At 36.4% G+C, this 13,444-nt stretch overlaps 2 protein-coding genes across 3 annotated transcripts; one reads left to right on the top strand and one right to left on the bottom strand.

Moving 5' to 3' along the window:
• Nucleotides 1-92: 92 nt before the first annotated feature.
• Nucleotides 93-4,898, top strand: nsa2 (NSA2 ribosome biogenesis homolog (S. cerevisiae)). Its single transcript, XM_051878280.1, has 6 exons — nt 93-269; nt 1,646-1,833; nt 1,917-2,067; nt 3,378-3,557; nt 4,332-4,524; nt 4,610-4,898. Exons 1-6 carry the CDS (start codon nt 267-269, stop codon nt 4,675-4,677), a joined length of 783 nt encoding a protein of 260 aa, XP_051734240.1. The 5' UTR covers nt 93-266; the 3' UTR covers nt 4,678-4,898.
• Nucleotides 4,899-7,509: 2,611 nt separating this feature from the next.
• tor1 (torsin family 1) lies at nt 7,510-13,115 on the bottom strand. 2 transcript variants are annotated; one of them, XM_051878277.1, is made up of 5 exons: nt 12,740-13,115; nt 11,628-11,893; nt 11,335-11,510; nt 9,731-9,858; nt 7,510-8,622 (listed from the first exon to the last, which is right to left on the bottom strand). In XM_051878277.1, the coding sequence occupies exons 1-5, from the start codon at nt 12,924-12,926 to the stop codon at nt 8,378-8,380; spliced, it is 1,002 nt and encodes a 333-aa protein (XP_051734237.1). In that variant the 5' UTR covers nt 12,927-13,115; the 3' UTR covers nt 7,510-8,377. The 2 variants fall into 2 exon arrangements, with proteins under 2 accessions (XP_051734237.1, XP_051734236.1); XM_051878276.1 differs by lacking the exon at nt 12,740-13,115 and adding an exon at nt 12,198-12,497.
• Between the last annotated feature and the right edge of the window lie 329 nt (nt 13,116-13,444).

Genomic DNA, 13,444 nt, shown 5'->3' with positions numbered 1-13,444 from the left:
TTAATATATCTCTTTTCAGAATATATATCAAGAGTGGTTAATACTCAAAACAGGCGTATGTTTGCAGGCATTGCTGTGAATGAGGAGGATGTTGTGACCGGAGGCTTTTTTACAGACGCGCTTCCTCTATAGAACAGACTCTGAGTGAAGAACATCGCGAACTCGAGTCTTAAATAAAACCATCAAAATATCAGAGCTAGACACCAAACAGCGGATTAAACAACACTTGAGAGCTCTATAAACACTTCAACACCACAGATCACATCATGGTGAGAAGAAAAATTCTGCCAGTGTCGTGTAAATGTGTTTGTTTAGTGCGAGTCTGGCTGACATGTGGCTGTCTGTGTGTTTATGTTTCGTTTGAGTCGTTTCTGTGCGTAATATTTAACATATATTTTATACGTAACTACATACTATACCAACTACAGAACAGCATGTTTTTTGTTATTAAAAATCTATTTTTTTTTTGTTATGACTCCCTATATGTGTTTAAATTATATATATTTTTATATTAAATTTATATGTATATATATATAAAACTTAATATCAAAGATATATATACAGAGCTGGGTTGATTACTTATGAATTTTAATCAGTTACTGATTGCAAATTACTTGACAAAATTGGTAATCAGTAATATAATCTCTTAGATTACACATTTTTGGTAAAGTAATCTGACTACTTTTGGATTACATTTAGATTACTTTTGTGCTAACCCTTATTTGATGTCACATATATTGTAGGATAATATTTTGACAGATACAAAGAAAAAATATATTCTATTCACCAACAACAGCCTCAACAGATTCTTTTTAAAATGCAATGTATGGACAGTTAATACTTCAAAATACTAACACTAATGTACCTGTTAGTGTTTGCTGATAGCAACATTATAAAAACAAATATTCTTGTTGTTGCTGATTTCTGTGCACGATTCCACACCCTTCCCCCTCACCGCCGGAAAAACTCGAAGAATCACGAATGTATATAAGCGGCAGGTTTATTATGAAAAAAAATAAACATTAAAAAAAAATGAAAAATTAGTAGAATCAGTGAATTGTGAACAACTTACTGCCATTGTGTAAATAATATGTAATCATGTAATCCATAAAAAAGTAACTGTAGTCTGATTACGAGTATTTTAAAAAGTAGTTTACTCTAATTACAAGTACTTGATTTTTGGAATCTGATTACATAATCCAGATTACATGTAATCCGTTACTACCCAGCTCTGTCTATATATATATAGCCAATTGTTCTATGGTCTATTTTTCCCTCTGTTTATATGTTAATACCATAATGCTTTAGTGACATTATGCAAGAACTGTGGCTCATTACTATAAAGGCGGAGCTTATAATATTTGTGATTCCTCTGATATTGTTATTACAACCCCCAGTGAGTCACAGCATTGAAGAGCTCAGTTGATTTGTATCATGTTATCTTTATGTGTTTATATCTGGCTATTTGCTTGCACTTTGATTTGATGCGTAATACTTGTCACATTCAATATAGATGGAGAAAAGTGGAATCAGTAAGATCAGTTATGATCACATGGATGTAGATTCATATTTGGGAAAACATTTAATAATCACTATTATAACCCCACAGACAAAATGTAGTTGAACTCCCTGTGTTTGTCTACAGCCGCAGAACGAGCACATCGAGTTACACCGCAAGCGTCATGGCTATCGCCTGGACCACCACGAGAGGAAGAGGAAGAAGGAAAGCCGTGAGGCACACGAGCGCTCACACAAAGCCAGAAAGATGATCGGCCTCAAAGCCAAACTCTACCACAAACAGAGACACGCTGAGAAGATCCAGATGAAGAAGACGTAAGCTTTACTTACCATCAGATATAGATATAGGCTAAAATATAATGTTTTGATGACCTGTGGCATATTTATTTGCGTTACAGCCTTAAGATGCACGAGCAGAGGAAGAGCAAGCAGAAGGACGATGACAAGACACCAGAAGGGGCGGTGCCAGCTTACCTGCTGGACAGAGAGGGCCAATCACGCGCCAAAGTTCTCTCAAATATGATCAAACAGAAGAGGAAAGAGAAGGCTGTAAGTATCCAATCAGACATTGCTGAGTATTTTCTCCTTAAAACTGCAGTGGTTTGAAAACCATACCTTTTTTCTGCCGTCACAAACATGTTGTAACCAATCCTGTCACAAGTGGGACGGAGTTTTTATTCACTTACTTTCTATGATGTTCAAAGCGTTTGTAAGGATGCTGATTTTTAGAAGGCAGCTGTCTGACTCTGAGATGGCGAACGGGAACATGGTTTGTGTAACATTAGCCACACATTATTAACTGTTTGATAACGTAGTCAAGCAAAAAGGCTAATCATGTGAATTAACGTTATGTGTCCGGTGTTGTAGAGAGCGATACATAAAACGCATTACCATTCTGATACATCGACTTGTAGACGAGCCTGTATAATTCACTCTTCCTTGTCTTCTTCTGAATCAGTTTATGGTTCAAACATATATGGCTGAATTAAACCAATATTTACACTTGCTATTGTGCAGCGTTTACCACAGTTGACCGAGTGAATCAGGTAGTGTGAATGAGTGGAGGCGGAGACTAATTTGCATATTCATGATTCCATGTATACTAAATGAAGCAAGGGTGTAGAGTTACATTCAAGCTGTTTAAAGGCATGAATAAATTATTTTCACAGGGAAAAAAAACATTTAAATATGCCATTTTGATTATTAAATTTGAGTTTCAAGGGATAAAATTATTGACTGCACGGGGGCTTTAAAAGTTGGTCCTGTTGTACCCAGTGTTATTTAAGTTTTTATTTTAGTTTTATTAATATTTTGAATTATCTTTTATTTTTAGATTTTTAGTTTCATGTTAATTTTTTTTTTTTTAAATATTACTATTAGGTTTATTTTTATTTCAGTTTTAGTTTCATTTATTTCCAGTTAATTTTTTGCCAAGGCAACGTTTCTAATTTTCGCTTAAAGTTTTTCAACTAATATTTATATATCATTTTATTTCAGTTTTATTTCAATTAACAGAAATGTTAATAGTTTTAGTTAACAATAATAACCAACTTGCACCTGAGCAAAAAGCTTTGGAGCAAATATATGAAACTATTGTGAAAGCTAGAAGGTTCTGCTTTATCTTTTGATGATGTTCAAAGGAACTTGCAAGAGAAAAATATAAATTAAAATAAACATAAATTTAGACCAATCCAGTCAGTTGTAAGTCACATCCTTCATTTATTTTTTTTCTCCTTTAATATCCTGTTTCATTTAGAAGTGTGTCATATCACAGAGGTATAACTGCCATTTCATGTTTTTTCCCTTTCTGTGAGGTGCCCATGCTATAAATATAAGGTTTGTTTGCTGTGTTTTTTTAGGGAAAGTGGGAGGTTCCTTTACCGAAGGTCCGAGCCCAGGGTGAAACTGAGGTTCTGAAAGTCATCCGCACAGGAAAAAGACAGAAAAAGGCCTGGAAGAGAATGGTGACCAAAGTCTGTTTCGTAGGAGACGGTTTCACACGAAAACCGCCCAAATATGAGCGCTTCATCAGACCTATGGTAAAATATCACACATGCACTCTTGGATATGGATAAAAATAATATATTGAGTGAGTTGTGAGAATAGAAATGCCAAATAAAAATTCATTAATATTATATATATATATGTGTGTGTGTGAGTGAATATATTAATTACCATATATGTATATATATATATATATATATATATATATATATACACACATATATAAGCCATATTAACACTAAATGCAACAAATACGTAAATATTTTACACTTTACAATAAGGTCCCAAAAATTAACATTAATAAACACATTAGCATTGTTTTATTTACCCTATATATATATATCCTATATTTACCTAACAAATATTTATTATTTATATATATTATATAATATTAATATATATTCTAGTTCATATTCTATACATGTATATGTGTATGTGTGTGTGTATATATATATATATATATGTATAATAGAAGCCATATTACACAATAAATGCAACAAATAGGTAAATGTTTGTTAACACTTTACAGTAAGGTCCATTAAGTTAACGTTAGTTAATGCATTAACTAAAATTAATTAACAATTAGCATTTTTTACATTATTTGTTAATGTTTGTTAACATTAGTTCAGTGTTTTCAAGTCCATTAAATAATATTAACAGATGCAACTTTTGATTTTAGTAATGTATAAGTAAATGTTGAAATAAACAAGATTATTAAACAGATCAGCACAAATGGAACTTTACTGTAAAGTGTTACCAAATATTTTGATGTTTATATTAACGGAGTTGTGAATTGTAAATGTCTCCAGGGTCTGAGGTTTAAGAAGGCACACGTCACTCATCCCGAACTGAAGGCCACGTTCTGTTTGCCCATCCTGGGGGTGAAGAAGAACCCTTCCTCCTCCCTGTACACTACGCTGGGCGTCATCACCAAGGGAACAGTCATTGAGGTCAACGTCAGTGAGCTCGGATTGGTCACGCAGGGCGGGAAGGTCATCTGGGGTCAGTCTGATTGGCTCTTTACTTTTTGGCTATGCAATACTTATGTTTCACAGAATGAAAAATAAAATGTGATGTTGTGTTTCAGGTAAATTCGCCCAGGTGACGAATAACCCAGAAAATGATGGCTGTATTAATGCCGTGCTGCTTGTATAATGGAAACCTGAAGCGTTTAACATGGAACTGTGACTCTTGAGTACAGCCGGGAACGGCTCTTGCGTGGATACTGTTGTCATTGTCAGAATACCGGAGATCTTGAAATCACAAGACTGGATGATTTGCTGACAGTTGGAGTTTTGTCTTCTCATCTGGACTCACAAAAACACGTGGATCAGAAATAAAGTGCTGTTTATTTTCAAATAAAATTTTCAGCTGTTTCTCTTTGCATTTATTATTTTTTCATTGTTTCTGCATTCTGTGTTAAGAGAGCTGATATTTAATTTTGTTATATTTTATTATGGTGGTACCATGAGACTGATTTAATCAGACAGTGATACAGCTGTATTTATGTGGTGTCCTGGGAACTTCTCACCTGCCATTTATCAATCGCATGCCATAAACATATTAAGAAACGAAGTAATCATTTACAGACGTGGCATTTAAGAGAGGGGGAGGGAGAGAAATGGGTTCTTAAAGGGATAGTTCACCCAAAAATGAATGAGTTTCTTTGTTCTTTTGAACACAAAGAATATATTTCAAAGAATGTTGGCAATCAAACAGTTGACGGTACCATTGACTTCCATAGTAGAAAAATAATAATATGGAAGTCAATGGCTACCGCCTGCTTACCAACAATCTTTAAAATATTTTCTTTTGTGTTCAACAGAAGTTGTCAACTTATACAGATTTGGAACAATATGAGGGTGAGTAAATGATGGCAGAATTTTCATTTTTGGGTGAACTAACACTTTAAGGCCTTGTGCGTGTGAGTTTTGACAGTTAAAGGCACAGTATGTAAGTTTTCACCGCTAGAGGTCGCTTATTCAAAACAAAGGCGAAAATCCCGCTGGATTTAGAGATGATTCCACAAAATCAAGGCGCCATCGAGCTGCGCCTTAATTTTGCAGAATCATCTCTAAATCCAGCGGGTTTGAAATATTACACCATGATCACACAGATCAGCCTGAAGAAGTATGCCGAGTTTGGTGGAGATGCCCGAAACGAGTCATTGCTAGAAAACGTTTTCACACCCTGAATGGAAGTATTTTGTAGTTTAGACCTGTCACTGCCAAGTTTGGTGGTTGTAGCTTGAAAGCTCTAGGAAGAGTTACGTTGAGAAACGGAAGACGTTTAGAAGAATTAGTTTAAATAGTATGTTGGCCTTCTCAAACCAACATAATTACACATCAGATTGTGGAAACACGCTTAATTGTACAAATATCAGAGAATTTTGAAATTGTGATTTTCATAAATACATTTTTATAGCTTTGATCTGCTCTAAGTACTTTATGGGCTAGAATTTGTAGTGAAAATGTAGGGTACATTTAAGTTTTTTTTGTTGTTGTTGCATTTTTCACATGTAGGCGACGTTATCAAAATGATCCCTGTTTACACGGATCCGCGAAAACGATTAAAAACGTATTATCCATGTCAGGGACGTCACCATTTCCGTCACCATTTTCACAAATTTGTAGTTTACATGGAGACAATAATAACTATCGTTTTCAAAAACTTCGATTTGGGTACGTTTACACAACAATTATGTACTAAATTATGTACGGAAACGTTTTTTCTTGACAACATTTTCTATGACAACGTTATCAAAACTATCCCGTTCACACGGATCCGCGAAAATGAAAACGCTGTATAATGCAAGCCAGACAATTAGTTGGCGATGTCACTTTGTAAAGAAAGACTATGCGCCTGCGCATATACGCATTCTTTTACAGAGCACTTGCATCAAATGCGCATGCCTATCCACCTTATTTTTACAGTTTACTGCACTTTGATATTCTTCTCATTTTCCTATAGCGGCTAATAAATCGGAAGTCTCGCACATTCACAGAAAACATGCTGAAAAATAAGGTGGACAGACTAAAAACGTAATACGCATATGTGCATGACGTCACCGTTTTCACAGATTCGCGTTTTTGCAGTTTGCATGGAAATGTATTGTTTTCAAAAACTTGCACTTTGAAACCCATTTTCAGGTCACCAAAATGCTGTTGTCGTGTAAATGAACGGCCAAAACGAATAGAAAAAAAGCTTTACGTTTTTAATTAAAAACGGTGTCGTGTAAACAGCCCCTCAGTTTAAATAGTATGGCCTTCTGTGAAAACCCTGTTAATTTGACAAATATCAGGGAATTTTGAAATTGTGATTTTTATAAATACATTTTTATAGCTTTGATCTGGTCTAAGTACTTTATTGGCAGGAAGTTCTAGTGAAAACGTAGGGTACGTTTAAGTATTTTTTTTTTTTTTTTCGTTTTTCACAGACAACGTTATTAAAAACCTTCCCCGTTCACACAAGTCAGGAACGTCACCGTCTTCATAAATACACGTTTCTGTAGTTAACAACAAGACAATAACTATAGTTTTCACAAACTTACACTTTGAAACCCGTTTTCAAATGTTTGCGTTTTCAGGCCCCAAAAGGTCAGGGACGCCACCGTCTTCACAAATTCGCTTTTCTGTAGTTTACACGGAGATGATATAGATTTCAAATGTTTACGTTTCCAGGCCCCCAAAACACTGCTGTCGTGAAAATGAACGGCCAAAACGCATAAGTTTTCCGTTTTTAGTTGAAAATGGTGTCGCGTAAACTGCCCCTTAGTCTAGTTTTCCTGGAGACGTTGTTTCACTCCGTTCATTTCCAGGATTGTGATTATCTGATCCACAAAAAGTAAATTCCAGCAATGTCTGCGACTCTGTAATGATGTTAAAACTTCTTATCCAGTTATCATGGACCACTGCGAGGCTCAATAAAAAAGTAATAGAAATTAACTTGCCAACATGCACAAAAATAAAATTCTCAAGACCAATCGAGTACGTTCAGGTCATAAAGCTTTATCAAAATCAATGTGTAGATTGAATCTTTCAAGTATTTTTCCCATTTTATCTTGGTGCATCTCAAAAACAAGTTTCATAAACGTTTCAAATGTGAAATTATGTTTAAACCAGAAAAATCTAATAATGATGAGTGCCTATAATAGATTAAAAAAAAAACAAAAAAAAACTGTATTCTTGTAAGATAACCAGGCACTGTGATTTACTCAACAAAACCTTCAATCAGAACCAGTGGCATTAGAGACTTTGTGACATTGCAAGTTAAAATCGACAACACAAATCTGAATCCTGACAATGACAAATTGGAAAAGCAAATGACCATTACGTTTCAAAGGCAAAAATGAGATTTGGGTTAAGCTACAAATATCTTCTAGCTAACGATCGTCTTCATCCCAAACGTTCCAACTCATTGTTTTTATTATAAAATGGCATTAATAAACGTGTGTGATATTTCAAGATAAAGGCAATTTTTTTCTCTCATGATAACAATTAATACAGATCAACACATAAAATCGCCGACAGCCAGTGTTTTCTTTTTTTGTAGCTCCACAATGTGCAAAGTCATTTAAAAAAGTTCCTCTGCTACTTCATTTCAACAGAAACGCCCTTGAAAACAAGGACTTAAAGCAGCTGATCTGACAACAATAAAACAGTCCATTAGCGTATTAAACACTTGTGACTGAATAAAAAACATCCCTCTTTAGAGAGATCATGTAATGCAGTAATGTCTGAGGAGCAATTCTGCTCCAGTTCTTTCTACTGCAGAAGAACAGAAGGGATTTCTGTGAAAAAAGCACACAAGCGATAACCAGTTTGCTGTTTTTGAGTCTTTCTTTGTTCCCTCTCGTTCAAACATAGAAGTCCAGCCTGCTGGGGATGACCTTGCAGCCCTGCATGGAGAAGACGCGCTCCTCTTTAGGGAAGTAGTTCAGGTCGTGGGCCATCGCTTCAACCACTTCTTTATCCGGGGCGTGACCCTTGGTGACCATCTCGGCCAAACCGCATTGAATGATGTGCTTGTACTCCAGAGGAAGGAACGGCACGAAGAAATCCACCAGGTTCTTATCAATTAAACTAGTGTGCCAGAAACCACCTGCGGATGGAGAGAAGAAAAACAAATGTGTAAATGTTTAAAGTGCCCCATTATGCTATTTTAAAGGTTCCTACAGTCTCCTACAGTAGATTTACATGCATTCAAGGTCAAAAACACTTGAATTTTTCTCATAATATACATTGCAGCATTTCTCAAAGAGTCTGAAAATGGTTCGTTCAACGATTCAATCTCTCTAAACCTCTCTATAGAGGGTATGCGAAGACACGCTCCCTCAGCTGGACTGAGTGGCAAAAGAACCTGTAGCATGACTGGATTTAATAGGGGAAACTGCGAAAACGCGAGTAAAATAAACGATTACACTAAAGGTTGGCCTCGAAAGTGTTCATTATGACATGTCAAAGAAACATAATCCATGGATATTGACATGCAGTTAGGAATCGTGTTTCCTGACATTTATATGTGTCTGATTTCGACGCCGGGGAAATACATAAAGCAAATCTGGCTGTGAACGCTTTATATAAATACAATACAGGTAAATCGGAGTGATCACTTATATCAATGTTATATATTTCGTCATATCAACCAGCCCAAAAATTGTCAGCGTTTATTTAAAAACACCCAATTATGCAGAATATAAGATGGTAAATATTTAATTGATGAGTTATTGTCAACACAATATATAACAATACAATATATAGGGTATGATTTTACCCCAAAATCCAACATTTTGACACAAAATGATAACTGCAAAACATGTTTCTCTGCCTGGAGTCCAGCTGTTTCTGTGAATTGAACCTATTTGCTTCTTTTTTCTGTAGCTTTCAGCAGTCTGTAAAAATATACCTCAGATTTTGTGTCAAATCTATTTGTACAGTCAGTCGCAAAGCTCTTTCCCGTTTTGGGTGTGTTTTGTGTGTTTTGTGTGCGGCATTCACGCTGAAAACCAATGCTGCCACTCAGTGGGCGTAACCGCAGTCATAACGGCTGACGGTGACGTCACGTGCATACCCTCTATTCCATGATCCTATTCTACTCTGATTGGTCAGACGGCCCGGTCTGTTGTGATTGGTCTACCACTTACAGCACATGTCGGAAATGAAACTCCCATTAGCATAAATTTCAGCTCCGGGTCTTCCTCAGCACTTACTGTTTTTGTTGTTGAAGACGGACAGTGACAGTGCCGTCTCTAGATCCTTCAGCTGGATCTCCTCTCGTTCTCTGCCGTCCTTCCAGAAATCCAGAGCCACCTGAACGATGTTCTCACCACCGGCATTACTATAAAAACAAAAACAACTGGGTATAAAAGGGTCTTCTGATTCCAAAAAAAAAGAAAAAAAAAAAGAAGCCTTTATGCCATTTCAAAGGAAATACATACCGGTCAAAAGTTTGGAATAATTACTTTTTTTAAATGTCTCTTCTACTCACCAATGCTGCTTTTATTTGATCAGAAATACTTGAAAATATTACAATTTGAAATGATTGTTTTTATTTAAATATATTGTATAAAAGTCTTCAGTGTCACATGATCCTTCAGAAATCATTCTAATATGATGATTTGCTCAATTATTATTGGTGCTCATTAGTAATAATGGTTCTTATTACTATCATCATTAATGTTGAAAACAGTTTTTCTGCGTAAAACTGATAGAGAACAGTTCTTATAACTGTAATAATATTTTACAATATTACCATTTTTACTGTATTTTTGATCAAATAAATACATATATATACACATAATAGATTTTGTCGTCTGTTTAGTGTGCTTGATGGGCGGTACAATGATGACCAATTGCATTAAAGGATTAGTTCACTTTAGACTTAAAATTTCCTGATAATTTACTCACCCCCATGTCATCTAAGATGTTTATGTCTGTCTTTCTTCAGTTGAGAAGAAATGAAAGTTTTTGAGGAAAACATTCCAGGATTTTTCTCCATATAGTGGACTTCACTGGGGTTCAACGGGTTGAAGGTCCAAATGTCAGTTTCAGTGCAGCTTCAAAGAGCTCTACATGATCCCAGACGAGGAATAAGGGTCTTATCTAGAGAAATGATCAGTCATTTTCTAAAAAATAAAAATGTATATACTTTTTAACCACAAATGCTAATCTTGCCCTGCTCTGCGATGCGCCACGCATTACGTAATCATGTTGGAAAGGTCACGCGTGACTTAGGTGGAAGTACCGTGGTAGGGCGAAAAACTAAAACATCTAATTTTCTCCTCCAACTACAAAATCGTCCAATATCGTTGTTTTACCTTTCTTTTTAAAGGGTGTTTAGTCTTTGCACGTTCGCTTTGTAAACATTGGATTGGTACTTCTGCCTACATCACGTGTGACATTTCCAACGTGATTACGTAATGCATTGCGCATCGCAGAGCAGTGCAAGACGAGCCTTTGTGGTTAAAAAGTATATAATTTTTCTTTTTTTTTTTTAGAAAATGACCGATCGTTTCACTAGATAAGACCCTTATTCCTCGTCTGGGATCGTGTAGAGCTCTTTGAAGCTGCACTGAAACTGACATTTGGACCTTCAACCCGTTGAACCCCAGTGAAGTCCACTATATGGAGAAAAATCCTGGAATGTTTTCCTCAAAAACCTTAATTTAATTTCTTTTCGACTGAAGAAAGAAAGACATAAACATCTTGGATGACATGGAGGTGAGTAAATTATCATTCAAAAGTGAACTAATCTTTCAATTACTGATTTACAAATTGAAATTTTCTATGTTTACTTAAGTACGCAAACACTGACCTGAGGAAAATGAAGATGGCCTGTCTGTACGACACTCCGTTCAGATTGTCATAGAAGTCCAGGTAAGGTTTTATACTATCGATCAGCCCTGGATGCATTTTATCCATTTCATCAAAGATGAACATGGAACGTGCGCAGATGGAAACATTCCCCTTCACCCACTCCTGTAACTGGGACTAAACAATCGCAAACATACATTTTGTACAGATGTGCCTATAAAACACTTGCATTTTGTTGGTGCAGTAAACACATAATATCATTTCCATGCATTTGCATATATAAACAAACATTACCTTGTATGTGTCAATGTGAATCTCGTGAGGAAAGTGTGCCGTTGCTGTAAACAGATGAACAAAACTGCTTGACATTCCTTTCGCGTATATATTTTCGGCTATGAGCTGGCTCACGAAGTTCTTCCCAGTCCCGGTCCAGCCGTGGAGGGACAGAACCAGCGGTTTCTTTGGGTTTTCATTGTTCATGAAGCCTGTGACGGCTTTCAGGATGACCTGAGCAGCAACGTGCTGCCCGTACAGCTTGGTGTCAAGGTCATACTTCAGTCCTGAGGACGAGAGGACAGATTCACAGTAACCATATGCTTTATATGTAACATCTGCACTTCAAATAGATACATGCATCAAGTTTCTTTGTTTACAATGATAATTTAAAAATAAACATACAATTTAGCTGCAATATTTTAAAAATAATAATTATTATCAGTATTTAAAAAAAAACTATAAAAATCAATAGAATCATAATAAACGGGATAAGTGGCTTTTTGGTGCTTTTACGGGACACAATGAACAAAACCATGATCAGAAGATGATCAAATCAAACCATAATACACATGTTGATCACATTTTCACCTGTTGCATTAAAGTTGACCCAGTTCTCATGACAAGTTTCATATACATAGCGATAGAGTTTTCTGCCCAGATAAGCAGCTCCTGTCCCGACCAGCAGTGAGGTGGACACGGGCTCTATGGCCTCCACGATCAGCCCCGAGACCAGAATGCAGTGCAATAAGGTTGTCCACGCGCGAGGCGGCCGAACTTTCATTTTACTACATAAATCATCAATGCTTTTAATTGAAAACGGGGAAAAAAAACAAAACGAAGGCTCCAACTCACTCACAGCCCGCACTTCCTACTTGGGAAAAGTGACGCCAATTGCGTGCGACGGATAGCGCATGCGCGCAGCGTCCGGTTCGATAATATACATATGTTCTGGCTGCCTATTTGTTTTGCATTCAAGCGCAGGGAATTGATTAATGTAAAAGATAAATGTGGATTTAATTCATTTTAATATAATGTGGATTTATAGGTTACCATATGACCAACATTGCAACATACGCACATCTATATTGCTTCCTAGAACTAGCAGTGAAGACAAAGCATCCCTTACACACCTGTTTTGTTGTATGAGATCCACTCCGGTCTGCAGCACTCGTGAAAGTAATAGAGCACGTTCTGATAACTGGCCAGAAACCCGGTGAGAGCCGCGGCCATCCCGACAGCGATGCTGGTGCTGATCGGCTCTATCGCCGCCGTGATCGAGAGACAGCCAGCGAACACCAGCCAACATGTCAACCGCATTCTGCAGTGTGACACTGGAGAGGAACTGTTGATCTAAATCAACAGCAGATCGATATCGTCCTAATGCGGTTTAGTAAATAATAATGAGCGACTTCCGTGTCGAGAGTCAAAAGAGTCCGCTGAGACCAAGCACGCGCTGCGAGGAGTTCCACACTGTGGCGTCATTGTACTCCGAATGAAATGCTAGGCTAATTATGATACAAAAATATTACCTTTGAAATATAAGAAAGCTAATATTTGTATTTGTACATCTGTATTTGTGTTGCGCTGGTTGCAGTTACACTCTCTTTCAGTTTAAAAGACATTATTTTTTATTATTAATTAGCTAAATAGACCCCTGGAGTATGTTGCAAATTAATAAGCAGAACAGCAAAACAAGATTTCTTAAATATTATGACAAAAAATAGGCTATTTAAAGAAAATCCATGTATTTAGAAGCTTTCATAGTGTGTCAGTGTCTGTGTATGTTGTTGTATTAATACAATTGTAGTGTCTGTGTTCTTGTCATTTTGCAACTT

Source organism: Ctenopharyngodon idella, chromosome 21, assembly GCF_019924925.1.
Source record: "Ctenopharyngodon idella isolate HZGC_01 chromosome 21, HZGC01, whole genome shotgun sequence".
Taxonomy (NCBI): Eukaryota; Metazoa; Chordata; class Actinopteri; order Cypriniformes; family Xenocyprididae; genus Ctenopharyngodon; species Ctenopharyngodon idella.
This window is presented reverse-complemented; position numbering and strand designations above follow the sequence as displayed.